Consider the following 20,647-nt stretch of genomic DNA (forward strand, 5'->3'; position numbering starts at 1 on the left):
CCGATCACAAATGAGGGTGCCTGGGGACATGCAGGGCCTGGGTTTTAATATGGTATATAATATTAAATTGTTTACGTAGGGCTCCCTTGTGAGAGAGACCCCGGTCTCAATGGTGACTCCCTGCTTAAATAAAGTTAAAATATCTTGAATATAAAATACCTTGAAAAAATACTTTTCAGTGTCAAAATAAACAAAAATAAATAATCACAAGTATTCAAATACCAATGTCAGTTCGGCTATACAAATAACCGTGCATATCCCTAATTCCCAGACGGTTATTTCTGTCATAATTCTAATAGTATGATTTCTGTGCAGAGGGCAGTTGTAAAGATTTTTGATGGCGTCGTCGTCGTCGTGCTAGTAGTTCGGAATGGCCAGACAGAAGGGTGGTATGATTATTATAATTGATAGGTAAGGCTACTCAAGATTGGCAAGGAAATAACATACATAATAAAGGATGTGTGTGTGTGTGTGTGAGATGCTTGGGGGGGCATATTAACAGTCTTATAGGACTGTTAATATATCTGCCTCCCAACTGAACAACACAATTGACCCGTGGCTTGAATACAAAGTGTATCTATAATCAAATGAATCAACCTTGAACATGAACATTCGTGACAAAATTATCTCAATATTTATAGATACACCAATCAGGGGTAAGGATGCAGAGGTACAAATTAGTCCAGTAATAGAGCAGTTAGGTAACCACACAGCACCTCACTCAAACTGCAATGAATATCAATCCAATCTGTTGTTTCTATCCTTGATGAATTGCCATAGATAGCAGTCCACTCCTGATAACTGCAACAACTTAGCTGGATCACAATACAAAAGATAATGCATTTGTAATAGGGACTGGCAAACTGCACTACGCTGGTACTGGGACTGGCTAACTGCACTACATTGGTACTGGGACTGGCTAACTGCACTACATTGGTACTGGGACTGGCTAACTGCACTACATTGGTACTGGGACTGGCTAACTGCACTACATTGGTACTGGGACTGGCTAACTGCACTACGTTGGTACTGGGACTGGCTAACTGCACTACGTTGGTACTGGGACTGGCTAACTGCACTAAGTTACTTATCAGGGGTCAGCTCTCTGCTCTCTTGAGATGCACCCATGAGGAAAGGGACTGACTGACAGTGAGAGACGGGACGGACCTGGGAAGACGCTGAGGTTGGGGTTCTTGTTGCACCAGTCGGAGGCGCAGCACATTGGGTAGATGCCTGTGTCGTCCTTGGTGGAGGGCGCGCAGATGAAGGGGCGGTCACGGGGGATCAGTTCGCTCTCGTGCACACACATGCTGCGCTCGGTGGTGAGCCGGCTGCCAGACTTCATGACCGTCACGAAGCACAGACCGTCCGTGGTGCACGTTGAGTTGAGACAGCGCTGGCAATAGCACTGCAAGGCTGGAGGGAGAAGAGTGATGGAACATAGAGTTTCAGGTAGAGAGACAGGGGAGGGAGGGGAGGGAACAAGAGACAGGACAAAGGAAAGAGATGAATACTAGAGGTCAACCGATTAATCGTAATGACCGATTAATTAGGGCCGATTTCAAGTTTATAACAAATCGGTAATCGCTATTTTTGGATGCCGATTACATTGCAGTCCACAAGGAGACTGGGGGGCAGGCTGACCGCCTGCTACGCGAGTGCAGCAAGGAGCCAAGGTAAAATGCTAGCTAGCATTAAACTTATCTTATAAAAAACAATCAATCTTCACGTAATCACTAGTTAACTACACATGGTTGATGATATTACTAGGTTAACTAGCTTGTCCTGCGTTGCATGTAATCAATGCGGTGCCTGTTAATTTATCATCGAATCACAGCCTACTTCAACGTCGCCAAACGGGTGATGATTTAACAAAAGCACATTCGCGAAAATTTGAGAAAACCACATTCGCGAAAACCACAATCGTTGCCCTAATGTACCTAACCATAAAGATAAATGCCTTTCTTAAAAATCAATGCACAAATATTTTTTTTTAAACCTGCATATTTAGTTTACAGAATGTCATGTTAGCAGTCAATATTAACTAGGGAAATTGTGTCACTTCTCTTGCGTTCAGTGTAAGCAGAGTCAGGGTATATGCAGCAGTTTGGGCCGCCTGGCTCATTGCAAACTGTGTGAAGACCATTTCTTCCTAACAAAGACTAATTCATTTGCCAGAATTTTACATAATTATGACGTAACATTGAAGGTTGTGCAATGTAACAGCAATATTTAGATTTCGGGTTGCTGCCCGTTCGATAAAATACGGAACTGTTCCATATTTCACTGAAAGAATAAACGTTTTGTTTTCGAAATGATAGTTTGCAGATTCGGCCATATTAATGACCTAAGAATAGTATTTCTGTGTGTTTATTATATTATAATCAAGTCTATGATTTGATATAGCAATCTGACTGAGTGGTGGTAGGCAGCAGCAGGCTCAAAAGCATTCATTCAAACAGCACTTTCCTGCATTTGCCAGCAGCTCCTAGCAATGTTGAAGCACAGCTCTGTTTATGACTTCAAGCCTATCAACTCCAGAGATTAGGCTAGCAGTACTATAGTGTTTTTTAACATTTTATTACTCCTTGTCCTGTCACACAATTTCTTCTTATGAACTCATATTGTCTATTACTTAAACAACGGAGTATAAGTTCACCTAGATACAATTCTATTTAAAATGGGGATATTGTTTATTCATTTATCCATAATAAATTCAACACACGTTTAAATGTTTTATTCACGTCAGCCACTGAGAAGGAGGGGGAGGGTGCAGTCCTTGTTAGCGAGCCGCGACGGTGGCACTGTATTATCCTCAAAGCAGGCAAAGGTGTTTAGTTTGTCTGGAAGCGTGACGTAGTCTGTGATTTCCTGTAGACCCTGCCACATACGTCTCGTGTCTGAGCCGTCAAATTGCGACTCCAACTTGTCCCTGTACCAGCATTTCACTTGTTTGACTGCATTGCGGAGGGAATAACTACATTGTTTATATTCACACAAGTTTCTAGACCCCTTTCCATAGTTAAATGCGGTGGTTTGCGCTTTCAGTTTTGCGCGAATGCCACCATCCATCCAGGGTTTCTGGTTAGGGTAGGTTTTAGTCATAGTGGGTACAACATCTCCAATGCACTTCTTTATAAACTCACTCACCGAGTCAGCATATAGGTCGATGTTGTTCTCTGAGGCTGACCGGAACATGTTCCAGTCCGCCTGATCAAAACAATCTTGAAGAGTGGTTTCCGATTTGTCAGACCAGCGTTGAATGGTTATAATCGTCACTGCTACATCCTGTTTGAGTTTCTGCCTATAAGGCAGTGGGAGCAAGATGGCGTGGTGGTCTTATTTGCCAAAGGGGGGGGTTTGTATGCATCGCATAAGTTAGAGTAGCACTGGTCAAGAGTATCACCCCTGCACATAGTGCAATCAATATGCTGATAGAATTTATGTAGCCTTGTTCTCAAATATGCTTTGTTAATATCCCCAGCTACAACAAATGCAGCCTCAGGATATACGGTTTCCAATTTACATAGAGTCCAGTCAAGTTCCTAGTCAAATGGTATGGTTGTTAGTGAAAGGGGGGAGGAATATATACAGTTATTTAACCAGTCTCCACCCCAATCATCTACATTGATTGCAAGAAAGGCATTTCACTGTACTTTCACTGTGCATATGACACTAAAAAAGTTGAACTTGATTGAAGTGGATTTAACAGGTGACACCAATGAGGGAGCATGGCCTTGACCTGAATTCACATGGTCAGTCTGTGTTATGGAAAGAGCAGGTGTTCCTAATGTGTTTCACTCTCAGTGCAGATGTGGTACAGCGGTCAAGGGAACTCAACCAAAACAATTGAAATGCGAGGGAATGTCAGGGAAAGATCCCGAGTCTCCTCATTATTTCCCCACCAGGAAAATGAGCCTATATGTAAGCTATTGTTTCACACTATGTTGAGGTAAAAAAATGAGTATAATTATATATGTATTATACATTTTGTATTCTAGATATGTAAGGGTGTAATAATGTTATGATGTACTGTTCTATATTTTGTTTTTGTATTTACTATGGAACCCCATTAGCTGTTGCCAAGGCAGCAGCTACTCTTCCTGGGGTACAGCAACATTAAGGCAGTTTATTCGAAACACAACATATAAAACAATGAATGCAAGTGCCTTAATGTGTTTGGACCCCAGGAAGAGTAGCTGCTGCCTTGGCAACAGCTAATCCGGATCCCTAATAAATACAAAAAAAATGTTAATGTCATCGTCACCAATCAACTGCATTAGTTAAAAACAACTTCACCACCCCCCACTGATTTCTCTATGCTAGCTATATGCTACCAGCTAATACAAATGGGAGTTAGCATTTAGCGGTCACTTCTACTAAACCTGAAAAGAGAGAACTTCTAAATGTTGTGCAGCGAAAACAACCAAATATATAATATATCTCCAAATCAGACTTTAGTAACCATAGTGGGCCTGTTACAATACAGTCGTGGACAAACATTTTGAGAATGACAAATATTAATTTCCACAAAGTTTGCTACTTCAGTGTCTTTAGATTTTTGTCAGATGTTACTATGGAATACTGAAGTGTAATTACAAGCATTTCATAAGTGTCAAAGGCTTTTGACAATTACATGAAGTTGATGCAAAGAGTCAATATTTGCAGTGTTGACCCTTATTTTTCAAGACTTCTGCAATCCGCCTGGGCATGCTGTCAATTAACTTCTGGGCCACATCCTGACTGATTGGAGCCCATTCTTGCATAATCAATGCTTGGGGGTTGTCAGAATTTGTGGGTTTTTGTTTGTCCACCCACCTCTTGAGGATTGACCACAAGTTCTCAATGGGATTAAGGTCTGGGGAGTTTCCTGGCCATGGACCCAAAATATCGATGTTTTGTTCCCCGAGCCACTTAGTTATCACTTTTGCCTTATTGCAAGGTGCTCCATCATGCTGGAAAAGGCATTGTTCCTGGATGGTTGGGAGAAGTTGCTCTTTTGCTGCCCTTCCTGACACCAGGCCATCCTCCAAAAGTCTTCACCTCACTGTGCGTGCAGATGCACTCACACCTGCCTGCTGCCATTCCTGAGCAAGCTCTGTACTGGTGGTGCCCCTATCCCGCAGCTGAATCAACTTTAGGAGACGGTCCTGGCGCTTGCTGGACTTTCTTGGGCGCCCTGAAGCCTTCTTCACAACAACTGAACCGCTCTCCTTGAAGTTCTTGATGATCCGATAAATGGTTGATTTAGGTGCAATCTTACTGGCAGCAATATCAATTATATAATAAAACCTTGCCTGTGAAGCCCTTTTCGTGCAAAGCAATGACGACGGCACGTGTTTCCTTGCAGGTAACCATGTTTGATAGAGGAAGGACAATGATTCCAAGCACCACCCTCCTTTTGAAGCTTCCAGTCTGTTACTCAAACTCAATCAGCATGACAGAGCCTTGTCCTCGTCAACACTCACACCTGTGTTAACGAGAGAATCACTGACATGATGTCAGCTGGTCCTTTTGTGGCAGGGCTGAAAAGCAGTGGAAATGTTTTTTGGTGATTCAGTTTATTTGCATGGCAAAGAGGGACTTTGCAATTAACTGCAATTAATCTGATCACTCTTCATAACATTCTAGAGCATATGCATATTGCCATCATACAAACTGAGGCAGCAGACTTTTGGCCACGTCTGCACACCAATTCGTGACAGATTTGACAGTAATCCACTTTCTTAGATCAGATTTGTTGAATGTGTGCCCTTCCGGCGTCCTTCTTTGAACCCCACACAGTCTGCGTTCCATTGAGCTCTTTACCACGTCTTCGTAATTTCATGAATGTAAAATGGCTGTGCTTCAGTTTGCACTTCTCAGATAATAAATATTTGCTATCATCTTGATAAATCAGATTCCCTCATTCACGAACAGCAGAGTGCTGTTTTTTTTTTTTTTTTACCTGGTAGCAAGTTAATCTGTTAAAAAACACAAGGAAATGTAGCGGACTACATTCTTTCTATGCATAGCTCAAAAATACCTTGCTTTTTCATTGTTAGTTCATTTACTCAAAAGATGCGATCAGGATACACAGGGTGAAACTATATTAATTTGGGGACAGGTCGAAACACATACGAAACATTCATGGACATTTAGCTACAGTTGAAGTCAGAAGTTTAAATACATTTAAACTCAGTTTTTCACAATTCCAGATATTTAATCCTAGCAAAAAATTCCTGTTTTAGGTCAGTTACCACTTTATTTTAAGAATGTGAAATGTCAGAATAATATTAGAGAGAATTATTTATTTCAGCTTTTATTTCTTTCATCACATTCCCAGTGGGTCAGACACTTACATACACTCAATTAGTATTTGGTAGCATTGCCTTTAAATTGTTTAACTTGGCTCAAACGTTCCAGGTAGCCTTCCACAACAACTTTGTCCCATTCCTCCTGACAAAGCTGGTGTAACTGAGTCAGGTTTGTAGGCCTCCTTGCTCACACCCACTTTTTCAGTTCTGCCCACAAATGTTCTACAGGAATGAGGTCGGAGCATTGTGATGGCCACTCCAATACCTTGACTTTGTTGTCCTTTTTGCCATTTTGCCACAACTTTGGAAGTATGCTTGGGGACATTGTCCATTTGGAAGACCCATTTGCGACCAAGCTTTAACTTCCTGACTGATGTCTTGAGATGTTGCTTCAATATATCCACATAATTGTCCTTCCTCATGATGCCATTTATTTTGTGAAGTGCACCAGCCCCTCCTGCAGCAAAGCACCCCCACAACATGATGCTGCCACCTTCGTGCTTCACGGTAGGAATGGTGTTCTTCGACTTGCAAGCCTCCCCCTTTTTCCTCCAAACATAACGATGGTCATTATGGCCAAACAGTTCAATTTGTATTTTTATTTTAATCATCAGACCAGAGGACATTTCTCCAAAAAGTACAATCTTTGTCCCCATGTGCAGTTGCAAACCGTAGTCTTGCTTTTTTATTGATGGTTTTGGAGCAATGGCTTCTTCTTTGCTGTGCGGCCTTTCAGGTAATTTCGATATAGGACTCGTTTTACTGTGCATATAGATACTTTTGTACCTGTATCCTCCAGCATCTTCAAAAGGTCCTTTGCTGTTGTTCTGGGATTGATTTGCACTTTTCGCACCAAAGTACGTTCATCTCTAGGAGACAGAACGCGTCTCCTTCCTGAGCGGTATGACGGCTGCGTGGTCCCATGGTGTATATACTTGCGTACTATTGTTTGTACAGATGAACGTGGTACCTTCAGGCGTTTGGAAATTGCTTCCAAGGATGAACCAAACTTGTGGAGGTCTCCAATATTTTTTCTGAGGTGATCTTGGCTGATTTCTTTAGATTTTCCCATGATGTCAAGCAAAGAGGCACTAAATTTGAAGGTAGGCCTTGATTCCACAGGTACACTTCCAATTGACTCAAATGATGTCAATTAGCTTATCAGAGCTTTAAAGCCATGACATCATTTTCTGGAATTTTCCAAAGCTGTATAAAGGCATAGCCAACTTAGTGTATGTAAACTTCTGACCCACTGGAATTGTGATACAGTGAATTACAAGTGAAATAATCTGTAAACAATTGTTGGAAAAATGACTTGTGTCATGCACAAAGTAGATGTCCTAAACGACTTGGCAAGAAATTTGTGGAGTGGTTGAAAAATGAGTTTTAATGACTCCAACCTAAGTGTAAACTTCCGACTTCAACTGTATCTAGCTTGATGTTGCTAGCTAATTTGCCCTGGGATATAAAACATTTGGTATTTTTTTTCTGGATCTTTGTAGATTTTTTATGTACAAAGATCCAGCGACCAGGAGACCCATGAGGCAGCGCACAATCGGCCCAGCGTCGTTCAGATTAGAGGAGCCGGCCCGGGATGTCCTTGTCCCATCTAACAACTCCTGTGGCGGCCCGTGCACATGCATGCTGACACGGTGTTTCGCCGACACATTGGTTCGGCTAGCTTCCGGGTTAAGCGAGCAGTGTTGTGTTTCAGAGGACGAATAGCCGTTCCAGAGACCGTACAGGAGTTGCAGCGATGGGACAAGACTAACTACCGATTGGAGATCACAAAATTGGGGAGAAAAAGAGGTAAAAAAAGTACCACATAAAATACATGATAACAATAAGACTATTTTAGCCCCTGGCTACGCAGACCATCGTGAGCAGTTTGGACGAAATGACTAAATAACAAGTGTAAATGTATTTTGACAAGCTTGCACACGTAGAACAGATCGGCATGTAAGAGCTTTGCAAACCTGGATTGTACAATATTTGCACATTATCATACAAAATCTTCAATTTCTGTCAAGTTGGTTGTTGATCATTTCTAGACAACCATTTTCAAGAATATTTAAGGCAAAATTGTAACTAGGCCACTCCGGAACATTCACTGTTGTCTTGGTAAGCGACTCCAGTGTATATTTATGGTCATGGGAAAGACACCTTTTCGCTCTAGAGCCCAATAGACCTGAACTTCCTTGCTTCCCCTCCTATCATAAAACATGAGAAATGTTGTAAGTAAGTTGAACAGCACTGCTCTGAACCAACATGGCATGTCAAGGCACTATGATGGAAATCTAGGTTCCAAACCTGTCGCCTATCAGTGATCATTGAAGATAAACTGAGGACAGAGATTAAATCATTTAGGCTAACAGTGTTGAGACGAGACATGTAATGACTCTGTCATGTTTCAGTGTCTGCCAGAACAGCAGGATGGGTGTGACAGACAGAGACAGTCAGAGACAGTCAGGGTTGGGACAAGTTGTCTCAGTCACAGCCTGTTCCTATTCTGGATCTGGGGGGGGGTGTAACTCACTGCCCGCTTGGAAAATGAATCACAGACACAGCGACTACGGCTACACGAAAACAACACACCGTGTCTCATCTCATCTCAGACCAGTCTTATAAGAGTGACTTTAGGGGTAGTGGCTGGCTGGTCAGTCACACCAGTCTGTTTCTGTCCCTAAAGAGGATGTTGGATATGTGTCAGCTCATCACCTGACCACATGGACTTTGATCAGCTGAATCAAGTATATAAAGAGCTGGCCTGGGTAAAACAAGCTACATGCACAGACTACACCCAAGTAGATTACTACATTTACATTGAAGTTGTTTAGCAGAAGAACCCTGCTCTCTGTCACTTCTTCCAACCGACTGCTGGCTTGCTGAGATACAAGTCAACAAAAGCTGCCCAGTAAAAACAGCTCTCATGACAAAATATCAACTCGAGGTATAATTGGAATTATTTCCTAATTAATTTCTTAAAATGGCTCCCCCTACTGTTAATCTCAATCGTGTCGAGAGAGAAAATAATAAACCACTCAGCGGAACTGTGGCAATGAGGCAGTCCCAGCCTAACTAAAAAAACAACAACAGAGGGGTAGGTGTTAGGGGTAAGGTAATAAGGACCCACATATAGCCTAGTCCCCTAGCCCTGGGTAAGGACCCACATATAGCCTAGTCCCCTAGCCCCAGGTAAGGACCCACATATAGCCTAGTCCCCTAGCCCCAGGTAAGGACCCACATATAGCCTAGTCCCTTAACCCTGGGTAAGGTAGTAAGGACCCACATATAGCCTAGTCCCCTAGCCCTGGGTAAGGACCCACATATAGCCTAGTCCCCTAGCCCTGGGTAAGGACCCACATATAGCCTAGTCCTCTAGCCCCAGGTAAGGACCCACATATAGCCTAGTCCCTTAACCCTGGGTAAGGTAGTAAGGACCCACATATAGCCTAGTCCCACTGTAGCCCCCATCAATTGATAAATGGACTGGATAAATTACCATTTATATCCAACCATTATGGACCCCATACTAGCCTAGTCCCCATCGAGCCCTGGGTAAGGTAAATCCCCATCGTAAGGACTCCATTATGTAGGTTGGTGGAAATCCCCACATAGCCCAGTCCCCATAGCCCTGGGTCAGGTGAGAGGTCTCCATTAGTAGGTTGGTGGAAATCCCCATCGACTGACGATGAGAGGTCTCCATTATGTAGGTTGGTGGAAATCCCCATCGACTGACGATGAGAGGTCTCCATTATGTAGGTTGGTGGAAATCCCCATCGACTGACGATGAGAGGTCTCCATTAGGTAGCCTCGTTCACTAGCCCTGGTAGGTTGGGACCCACATATAGCCTAGTCCCCTAGCCTCCATTAGGGTAAAGTAGATAAGGTAGGTTGGTGGGAAATCCCCATGGCTCTCAGATTGGTGGAAATCCCCATCGACCGATGAGAGGTCTCCATTGGTCAGGCTCCATGGGAAATCCCCAACGAGCTAATATCTTGACATGAGAGGTCTCCATTATGAGGTCTTCGAGCATTAAAGGTTGGTGAAATCCCCATTGACTGAGTTAAATCAAAGATGCACAGTTAGAGACCCCATATAATATAGTAGATGTGTGAAAAATGTTGAATAATAACAATAATAATCTACCTTCCATCCATCCAACTCCATTACTATGTGAATACTATAGGCCCATTTTACCCTATGGATAAGATGTACGCGTCTAAGTTTACCGTCATTAAGAATGGGAATAAAGCAATCGGAGCATTAAATGATTAAGTTAAATCAAAGATGCACAGTTAGAGACCTATAATATAGGATATGTATATTGTGAATACCATTTTACCATGGGACATTTCACTGAATAATAAAGCAAGGAATGTCTGACGAAAAGAATAACAGTCTCTGTAACAACATCCATAGCAGTTACAGTGCAATGAAACACCATCCATAGCTAAATAAATTAAACAGTTCGATATTGCATGCCAGCAGCATACCACCCTGCATACCACTGCAAGCTTGCTTCTGAAGCTAAGCAGGGTTGGTCCTGGTGAGTCCCTGGATGGGAGACCAAATGCTGCTGGAAGTGGTGTTGGAGGGCCAGGAGGAGGCACTATTTCCTCTGGTCTAAAATAATATCTCAATCCCTGAGGGCAGTGATTAGGAACAATGCCCTGTGTAGGGTACCGTCTTTCAGATGGGATGTTACACCGGTGTCCTGACTCTCTGCGATCATTAACCTGTTAGTCCTATAGGGGCAGTATTTCATTTTTGGATAAAAAGACGTGCCCGTTTTAAGCGCAATATTTTGTCACAAAAAGATGCTCGAATATGCTTGGAATTGATAGCTTTGGAAAGAAGACAGTCTTACGTTTCCAGAAATGCAAAGATTTTCACTGTGAGTCCCTTAGAACAAATGCTTCGGGCAAAACCAAGATGTATGACCGACCAGGAAATGCACAGGATTTCTGAGGCTACGTTTTCCATGATCGCCTTATATGGCTGTGAATGCGACAGGAATGAACGGACTCTTTCTCTTGTTTCCCCAAGGTCTTTGCAGCATTGTGACGTATTTGTAGGCATATCATTGGAAGATTGACCATAAGAGACTACAATTTCCAAGTGTCCCCCTTGGTGTCTGTGTGGCAATTGGTGCGCAAAAGTCAGGTCCCGGTATTTTTCCATTCAAATCTCAGAACAAACCAGGCTACAAGGACGGTGCTTTCAATGGAGAGAAATATGACAAACCACCTTCAGGATTGATTCAAACAACGTTTTCCATGTTTCAGTCGATATTATGGAGTTAATTCGGAAAAAAGTTTGACATGTAGGTGACTGAATTTTCGGTTAGTTTCGGTAGCCAAATGCATAGTAACAAAACGGAACGATGTGTCCTACACAAGAATCTTTCAGGAAAAACTGGACATCTGCTATGTAACTGAGAGTCTCCTCATTGAAACATCTGAAGTTCTTCAAAGGTAAATTATTTTATTTGATTCCTTGGCTGGTTTTTGTGAATATGTTGCGTGCTAAATGCTAACGCTAATGCTAAGCTAACTATCACCACTCTTACACAAATTAGTGATTTTCTCTGGTTCTAAAGCATATTTTGAAAATCTGAGACGACAGGATTGTTAAGAAAAGGATAAGCTTGAGAACAGGCATATTTATTTCATTTCATTTGCGATTTTTAGAAATCGCTAACGTTGCGTTATGGTAATGAGCTTGAGGCTGTATTTACGCTACCGCATGCGGGGGGGGGCGGACTATGAGGTTAAAGATCCCATGGCACTTATCGTAAGAGTAGGCGTGTTAACCCCGGTGCCCTGGCTAAATTCCCAATCTGGCCCTCAAACCATCACGGTCACAATTGGCTCATTCATCCCCCTGTAACTGTTCCCCAGGTTGTTGCTGCAACTGAGAATGTGTTCTCAGTCAACATACCTGGTAAAATAACAGATGAGTAAGGTATGAGGAAATGCTAAGTATCCTTTTATATTATTATGATGGCAGAAACTGAACAAGCTTCGTCTGTTCGTGTAAAACATGGAGACTCATGATTAACCAGACACAAACAAACGTTACAATAATTCACTGGGTCAATTAATCCCATAAGGGATGGATTGGCGATTTGACACGAAAATACATTTTTAATTCATTCATACACACAGTACAATGAAACAAACATCCATCCATAGCACGTACAGTACAATGAAACACATCAACATTCATAGCACGTACAGTACAATGAAACACATCAACATTCATAGCTCTTTATGAACTCTTGAAACAATGCAAATATGACAATTAACTCACACAGTAACATGAATTTAGTCAATTAAAAGTTTTCATTAGTCGTCACACCTCTCCTGGCATCAGTGACCCCGGTGACTTCTGTGAGAAATGTTTCAACCTGGAGACTGCCACCGGCGAAGACGTGACTCTCTCTTGTGAGAAGCAAATATATAGCCATCCATCCAGACAATGACAAATTGATTCAACACGCCAGGCTCCCACGCTTGCCAAGTCGCGAGTATCCCCTCTCATTCTTCCACTACAGCACCACTCTAGGGCCTTAGCTGCACTCAGAGTAGAGCAAAGCTTGGGCCTGCCAGGCGGCCTCTCGGCTGTATGCCGGGAAGTGGCCTCTCCTTTCTCTATCACGCTCCCTTTTCTTTCCCCACCCGTAGCTGTCATGGCGGCCTCTCGGCTGTATGCCGGGAAGTGGCCTCTCCTTTCTCTATCACGCTCCCTTTTCTTTCCCCACCCGTAGCTGTCATGGCGGCCTCTCGGCTGTATGCCGGGAAGTGGCCTCTCCTTTCTCTATCACGCTCCCTTTTCTTTCCCCACCCGTAGCTGTCATGGCGGCCTCTCGGCTGTATGCCGGCCTCTCCTTTCTCTATCACGCTCCCTTTTCTTTCCCCACCCGTAGCTGTCATGGCGGCCTCTCGGCTGTATGCCGGGAAGTGGCCTCTCCTTTCTCTATCACGCTCCCTTTTCTTTCCCCACCCGTAGCTGTCATGGCGGCCTCTCGGCTGTATGCCGGGAAGTGGCCTCTCCTTTCTCTATCACGCTCCCTTTTCTTTCCCCACCCGTAGCGGTCATGGCGGCCTCTCGGCTGTATGCCGGGAAGTGGCCTCTCCTTTCTCTATCACGCTCCCTTTTCTTTCCCCACCCGTAGCTGTCATGGCGGCCTCCCCACCCGTACCTGTGATTATAATCTAAGAGAATTCTCTTGGTAGATAATGCAGTCAACATTTGATTGTGAGGAATTCTAAGTCAGGTGAACAGAAGGACTTGAGTTCCTGTATGTTGTTATGATCACACCACGTCTCGTTAATCATAAGGCATACCCCCCCCCCCGTCCCTCTTCTTACCAGAAAGATGCTTGTTTCTGTCGGCGCGATGCGTGAAGAAACCAGCTGGCTGTACCAACTCCGAAAGCATGTCTCGAGTGAGCCATGTTTCTGTGAAGCAATGAATGTTACAGTCTCCGATGTCTCTCTGGAATGCTACCCTTGCTCGGATTTCATCAAGCTTGTTGTCAAGAGACTGGATATTGGCGAGTAGTATGCTCAGGAGCGGTGCGCCCGTCTCTGGAGCCTGACCAGAAGACCGCTTCGTCTGCCCCTTTTACAGCGCCGTTGTTTTGGTTCGCCGGCTGGAATCCAATCCATTGTCCTGGGTGAAAGGCAAAACACAGGATCCGCTTCAGGAAAGTCGTATTCCTGGTCGTAATGATGGTGAGTTGACGTTGCTCTTATATCCAGTAGTTCCTCCGAACTGTATGTAATAAAACCTAAGATTACCCGGGGTACCAATGCAAGAAATAACACGGGGGAAAAAAAAAACATGCATAGTTTCCTAGGAACACGAAGCGAGGCGGCCATCTTTGTCGGCGCCACAAGTAGACCATAAAATAGTGTAGTGCAATCAGATCATATGCCCGAACTGTGCGACGTAGTAGGGAGTTAGTTTCCAACAGGCCAATGTTCTATGTAGTTAACTACAATGACCATAATCCATTGCGCGTCTAAACTTGTTCGGCATGTTGTTGTTTTTACGCCTGCGATGTAAGAGACAGAAAAATGAGTGATCAAGACGGGATAAATATCTTCCCGAGGTATCTCTGACTGAAAATACATGATCTAAGTGACTGATAGTTGGTATTCAGCAGTCACAAAACAAGGTCTTTTTTTACTTTGAAGAACTACTAAAATAGTGATTTTGTCAGACTGCAGCTCTACAAAGATGTAATGACTTGGAATGAAATAGTAAAGTAACATGAATAAATTATGGTTAAGTGATCAGCAGTCATTGGCAGTCAATACCATCATGGGACTTTTATTCTGTGTTAACCTCTTGCTCCTACTGAGACGCTTGCGTCCCATTTAGAGCTCTGGAAATGCAAATGCGCTACGCTAAATGCTAATAGTATTAGTTAAAACTCAAACGTTCATTAAAATACACATGCAGGGTATTGAATTAAAGCTACACTCGTTGTGAATCCAGGCAACAAGTCAGATTTTTGAAATGCTTTTCGGCGAAAGCATGAGAAGCTATTATCTGATAGCATGTAACACCACAAAAGACCCGCAGGGGACGGAAACAAAATAATTAGCATATTCGGCGCTACACAAACCGCACAATAAAATAGAAAACATTCATTACCTTTGACCATCTTCTTTGTTGGCATTCCTAGATGTCCCATAATCACTATTGGGTCTTTTTTTCGATTAAATCGGTCCATATATAGCCTAGATATCGTTATATGTAGACTGTGTGATCAACGAAAAAAAACAGCGTTTCATAACGTAACGTCATTATTTAAAATTCAAAAAGTCGACGATAAACTTTCACAAAACACTTCGAAATACTTTTGTAATGCAACTTTAGGTATTAGTACACGTTAATAAGCGATAAAATTCATCAGGAAGGCGATGTAAAATCCTTAGCTGTCGTCTGGAAAAAAATGTCCACAGAAGGCTCGACAAAAAGAGCTGGGCGGAGACTTGGGGGAAGTGGTTCCCTTGTTTCGGTTCAACCAAGAATCAAAGCTGAATCAAATGACAAGACTCTAGACAACGTGTGGAAGCTGGAGGTGTTGAAATCTCGGTCTTATGTAATTCGGTTCACTTTGAACAATTGCTGGAAGTGGCGCAAGGATATTTATTTCAATTTTCTGTGATCAGGTTTTCCTGCGCTTTTCGATGAAACTGCCGTTCTGGTAAAGCCACAGCAGTGATTTAACCAGTTTTATAAACGTCTGAGTGTTTTCTATCCACACATACTAATCATATGCATATACTATATTCCTGGCATGAGTAGCAGGGCGCTGAAATGTTGCGCGATTTTTAACAGAATGTTCGAAAAAGTAGAGGGTAGGAGGAAGACATTCAACCTACATAATGCATAGTGAATTTAATGTTTAAAAAGATAAAACATATCTAAACTGCAAATCGATTGATTATTATTGATTATTTTTTAATAATTGAAATTAAACAGAACATATTTTTCTTTTTTAAGCACTAGTCGCTTAGCACTAATGGTTGTGGTTACATTTGTAACAAAAAGGGAATGTTTATCGACAAACTTCATGTATTATTGCATAAAAAAGCAGGTGAACCTATTTTGATAAAATAGTTATGGTTAAAGGCTTATATTAAGCTTAGGTATAATTTTACAAGCCCTGTATTCGAAAGATTACTGACTGTTTGAAATGTAGTGTATTGACCTTTAAAATTGTGCTACAAAAGGTTATTTAGAAAAGTAATTAAAACCTAGATATCATTTTTAGGTCATATCACGCAGCCGTAACCAGAGCAGAGAGAGGGAGTTGGAAGAGGGCCTTCCACAATCCACATCTGATTCGCTGCCGAGCTAGGTTTTGAAGGAGAGGAAGACAGAGAAAGAGCAAGAGACCAGAAGAGTGTAAATGTGTATATCCACGTTAAGTCAATGAGCCCCTGCTGGCATGGAGGCGGTGCCAAGAGAAGGCTTTCTGGGACCAACATAGAAAGGGAGATAGAGAGGGAGTGGAAAGAGGAAGAGGGTAGAAGAGGAGGAACAGAGGAAGGGGGGAGGATTTGAGGAGAAGAGGTCATTTTCAGCTATCAGCCTCCAATATTCCAATGGGAGCTCATCCTAACACAAGAGGAGGAAAGAGGTGAGGGAGGTTTGATGTCTGGTGACACGCTGCCCTGCCCCGTGTGGCCCAGCCACGCTACTACCCACACTAGTCCAGTGCCAAAGCGCCTAGCGCACACAGAGCCTCGAGCCACAGCCTTTAATCCATTAAACACTACACAATTTTTTCCACCAGCATGCCGTAACCAGGCAACACACGAACAAGGCATAGCTGTCAGTATGCAGTTAGGGGGGTAAAATCTCACCCCCTGCCTCTTGTAACAGTGAGACAAAGTAACAAGAGGGGGGAACAAATAGGCGAGACCTAGCGACAAGCCCGGGCACTTGGGTCAACACTAGAGGTCGACCAATTATGATTTTTCAACGCCGATAACGATTATTGGAGGACCAAATACCGATTAAAAATCGGCCAATTTTTATTTATTTATTTTTAATAATGACAATTACAACAATACTGAATGAACACTTATTTTAACTTAATATAATACATCAATAAAATCAATTTAGCCATAAATAATGAAACATGTTCAATTTGGTTTAAATAATGCAAAAACAAAGTGTTGGAGAAGAAAGTAGAAGTGCAATATGTGTTATGTAAGAAAGCTAACGTTTCAGAACATGCGAACATATGAAAGCTGGTGGTTCCTTTTAACATGAGTCTTCAATATTCCCAGGTAAGAAGTTTTAGGTTGTAGTTATTATAGGACTATTTCCCTCTATACCATTTGTATTTCATTAACCTTTGACTATTGGATGTTCTTATAGGCACTTTAGTATTGCCAGTGTAACAGTATAGCTTCTGTCCCTCTCCTCGCTCCTTCCTCCCTGGGCTTGAACCAGCAACACAACGACAACAGCCACCATCGAAGCAGCGTTAACCATGCAGAGCAAGGGGAACAACTACTAGAAAGCTCAGAGCGAGTGACGTTTGAAACGCTATTAGCACGCGCTAACTAGCTAGCCATTTCACTTTCGGGAGTTGATAGACTTGAAGTCATAAACAGCGCAATGCTTGACGCACAACGAAGAGCTGCTGGCAAAACGCACGAAAGTGCTGTTTGAATGAAAGTTTACGCACCTGCTTCTGCCTACCACCGCTCAGTCAGATACTTGTATGCTCAGTCAGATTATATGCAACACAGGACACGCTAGATAATATCTAGTAATATCATCAACCATGTGTAGTTAACTAGTGATTATGATTGATTGTTTTTTATAAGATAAGTTTAATGCTAGCTAGCAACTTGCCTTGGCTTACTGCATTCGCGTAACAGGCGGTCTCCTTGTGGAGTGCAACGAGAGAGAGGCAGGTCGTTATTGCGTTGGACTAGTTAACTAAAGGTTGCAAGATTGGATCCCCCGGGCTGACAAGGTGAAAATCTGCCCCTGAACGAGGCAGTTAACTGACCGTTCCTTGGCAGTCATTGAAAGTAAGAATGTGTTCAACTGACTTGCCTAGTTAAAAAATAATAATAATAATTATATATATATATATATATATATTTTATTTAAATCGGCGGCCAAAAATACCGATTTCCGATTGTTATGAAAATTTGAAATTGGCCCTAATTAAAATCGGCCATTCCGATTAATCGGTCGACCTCTAGTCAACACTCTAGCGGAGGGAGGGCATGAAATGAATTTGGTCCAATCTAAGTCTGGAGTTCCGACGCATAATTTACATTTGTACCGAGCTGATGCGTAAAAAGTAGAGAAGGTACGTCATTCTATGTTCCCCCACATCGTTCTGTCTCCCAGGTACCCCCTTAACCCGCCTCCAGGAACCTCCAGTTAAAAAGACAAGCACTGCTAATCATTACCTGAGGCAGCAGTCTGGGCAAGTATTTAGTGGAATCAAATTAACAACTGCCAGATGGACATTAGGAAGGCTGTGCTGTGTTGTGAGCATGCATGGCTGGTTGGATTACGTTGAGATCAACAGAAAGGGCATCCACTCATCATGAATCTGTATAGGAGGCACATCTGAACTGATGAGTAAATCACACTACTACCTAGGGCGGTGATAGCTTCTGACTGCATGTACTGCTGCAGGGGGGGGGGGGGGTGTTGCCTAGACTACCAAATACTTGTTTGATACAACACCTTGGTTGTTTCATCACGTTGTAAAGAGTTCATGTTACCACATTATAGTTTTGAACGGTATACCAAAACTTCGGTACTTCTTCGAGTAATAGAAAAACAGTTTGGTACTAGAATTTTTTATTTCGGTACTTCTGTCAAATGTGTCTCCCGGATCAAGCCAACCACCTAATGTAGCGCACACCATGCCTGCTCCACTTAGCCTGCACTGGCAGTTTGGGGTGCATCATGTTAGCTCCCCACTCATGTTGCATAGAAGTTACAGTATGGAATTAACAAGTAAATGTTTGCCAGCTAGATATCTTATAACAACTATTAAGTTATCTGACTAAAATGTGTTAAAATGCTCTGCAGTTCTGCATTTGGTTTGCTAATTTTGTAGCTAGTTAGCCATCTAGCTAAGTGGTTAGCTTCTTCCAAAATCAAGCACCGCTTGGTAACAGCAGAGAATCCTCTCCTGGATAAATATTTATTTTGTGCGTTCAGCAAACTGTAGTTACTTGTATAAACTTTATGAGCTGGGTTGTCTGTACAGTGAATACTTCAAGTCAGAGACTGTGTAAAAATGTTTGCAACATGTTCATTAGCATTTAGTTAACATTCTCTATGGGATATTACATGTACTTGTTAGCAATGCTAACCTTCAGATTAGAGACTATGCATTCACCTGTACTGTTAATAGGCCTAGGCTACATCTTGATTTACCCATTTCTTCAATAGAGATTTACCAATCAACTAATTTATTACGTAGTTAGATTATTTTTTACCAAAGTCAAATTGATGTATTTATGTCTGTCCCTGAAAAACGTTGATGTAAAATGTTTAAGAATGTAATGATATTGAACTCAAGATGCCCAACAACTGAACAGAGAGTTTATCTATTGAGTATCACGATGGTATCGAGTATTGTGACACTAAACCTGGTATCGAAGTAAACGTTCTAGTATTGTGACAACACTACCGCAGAAATGGACTCAAAAAATACAAGTAATGATGGTTATTTTTATGCCAGGTTTCTTCCAGAATCATAGATTACACAATTATACGGTAATTGTGCCATCACTACTACTACCTGCCAAATATAATGAATATGTTACATCAACCTTTCTAAACGGACTTTAGTACTACCAACCAGAGAACTCTAGCAGTGTATGTGCTGAAAGCAGAAACTGGTGGCGCAGCATGAGAGCAGGGCCCGAGGTGTGACTAAGCAACCTGACTTGTACAAATGGTACAGGCTAGTTACAAATGAGCTACCAGCGACGCTGCACATAGCCTCGCCGGTTTGTCGCTAGTGCACTGAAATGGATTCCAGACAGGCTTCAAATTCAAGCTAGACCTGAGCCATCTACCCTTCCCCAGCTCTCCTTTCTCCCCCTCTACACCTCTCCATCCTCCCCCCCGCGCTCTCCTCCTCCTCCCCCGGGCTCTCCTTCCTCCCCCCCGGGGCTCTCCTTCCTGCTCTACACCAGAGGTCCCCTCGTTTTCCCGGACTGCTGTTATAAATGACCAGTTAGCATCCCCCGCCCTCCGGTTTTTGTTTGAGGGCGGAGCACATTACAATAATAGCCAAATGTGTCGAATAATACCCAAATATGCAAAAGAAGGATATTGCATATTTCTACTTTTGTGTACCTATTCAGGATACATCACCATGGAGAATGATAACCATAATTATACATTTCTATAAAGTACAGATAAAAAAATATATTGTGTCACACACCGGATAGGTGCAGAGAAATGTGTTTTACAGATTCGGCCATAGTGGTACGGCGCCCCTGGAGCAAATTAGGGTTAAGTGCCTTGCTCAAATGACAGAGATTTTTCACCTTGACGGCTCAGGTATTTGAACCGGGGACCTTTGGGTTACTAGCCCAACGCTCTAACCACTAGGCTACCTGTCGCCCTATCTATCAGGAACCCATGGTGTAATTCCCATTGTGCTTTTTGTTTGGCATACATTTTAAAGTGAAAAATCAGAGTCAAAGCGTAATTCTGTTACTGCGGAATTGCCCGATACAACAAAATAAATGTGCTCAGCGCACTGGGGGCTTCACACAACCCTGATTGGATAGGTGTGTTAAGGATTCTGGGCTGAGGTAGT

At 42.6% G+C, this 20,647-nt stretch overlaps 1 protein-coding gene across 1 annotated transcript in view; it reads right to left on the reverse strand.

Moving 5' to 3' along the window:
* Positions 1-20,647, reverse strand: part of LOC115104841 (TGF-beta receptor type-1-like) — an 85,713-nt gene that overhangs the window by 47,896 nt on the left and 17,170 nt on the right. Inside the window, exon 2 of the mRNA XM_029626168.2 lies at positions 1,168-1,416. Coding sequence (XP_029482028.1) covers positions 1,168-1,416 — 249 coding nt within the window. The remainder of the gene's footprint in view (positions 1-1,167; positions 1,417-20,647) is intronic.

This window comes from Oncorhynchus nerka, linkage group LG22 (assembly GCF_034236695.1).
Source record: "Oncorhynchus nerka isolate Pitt River linkage group LG22, Oner_Uvic_2.0, whole genome shotgun sequence".
Taxonomy (NCBI): domain Eukaryota; kingdom Metazoa; phylum Chordata; class Actinopteri; order Salmoniformes; family Salmonidae; genus Oncorhynchus; species Oncorhynchus nerka.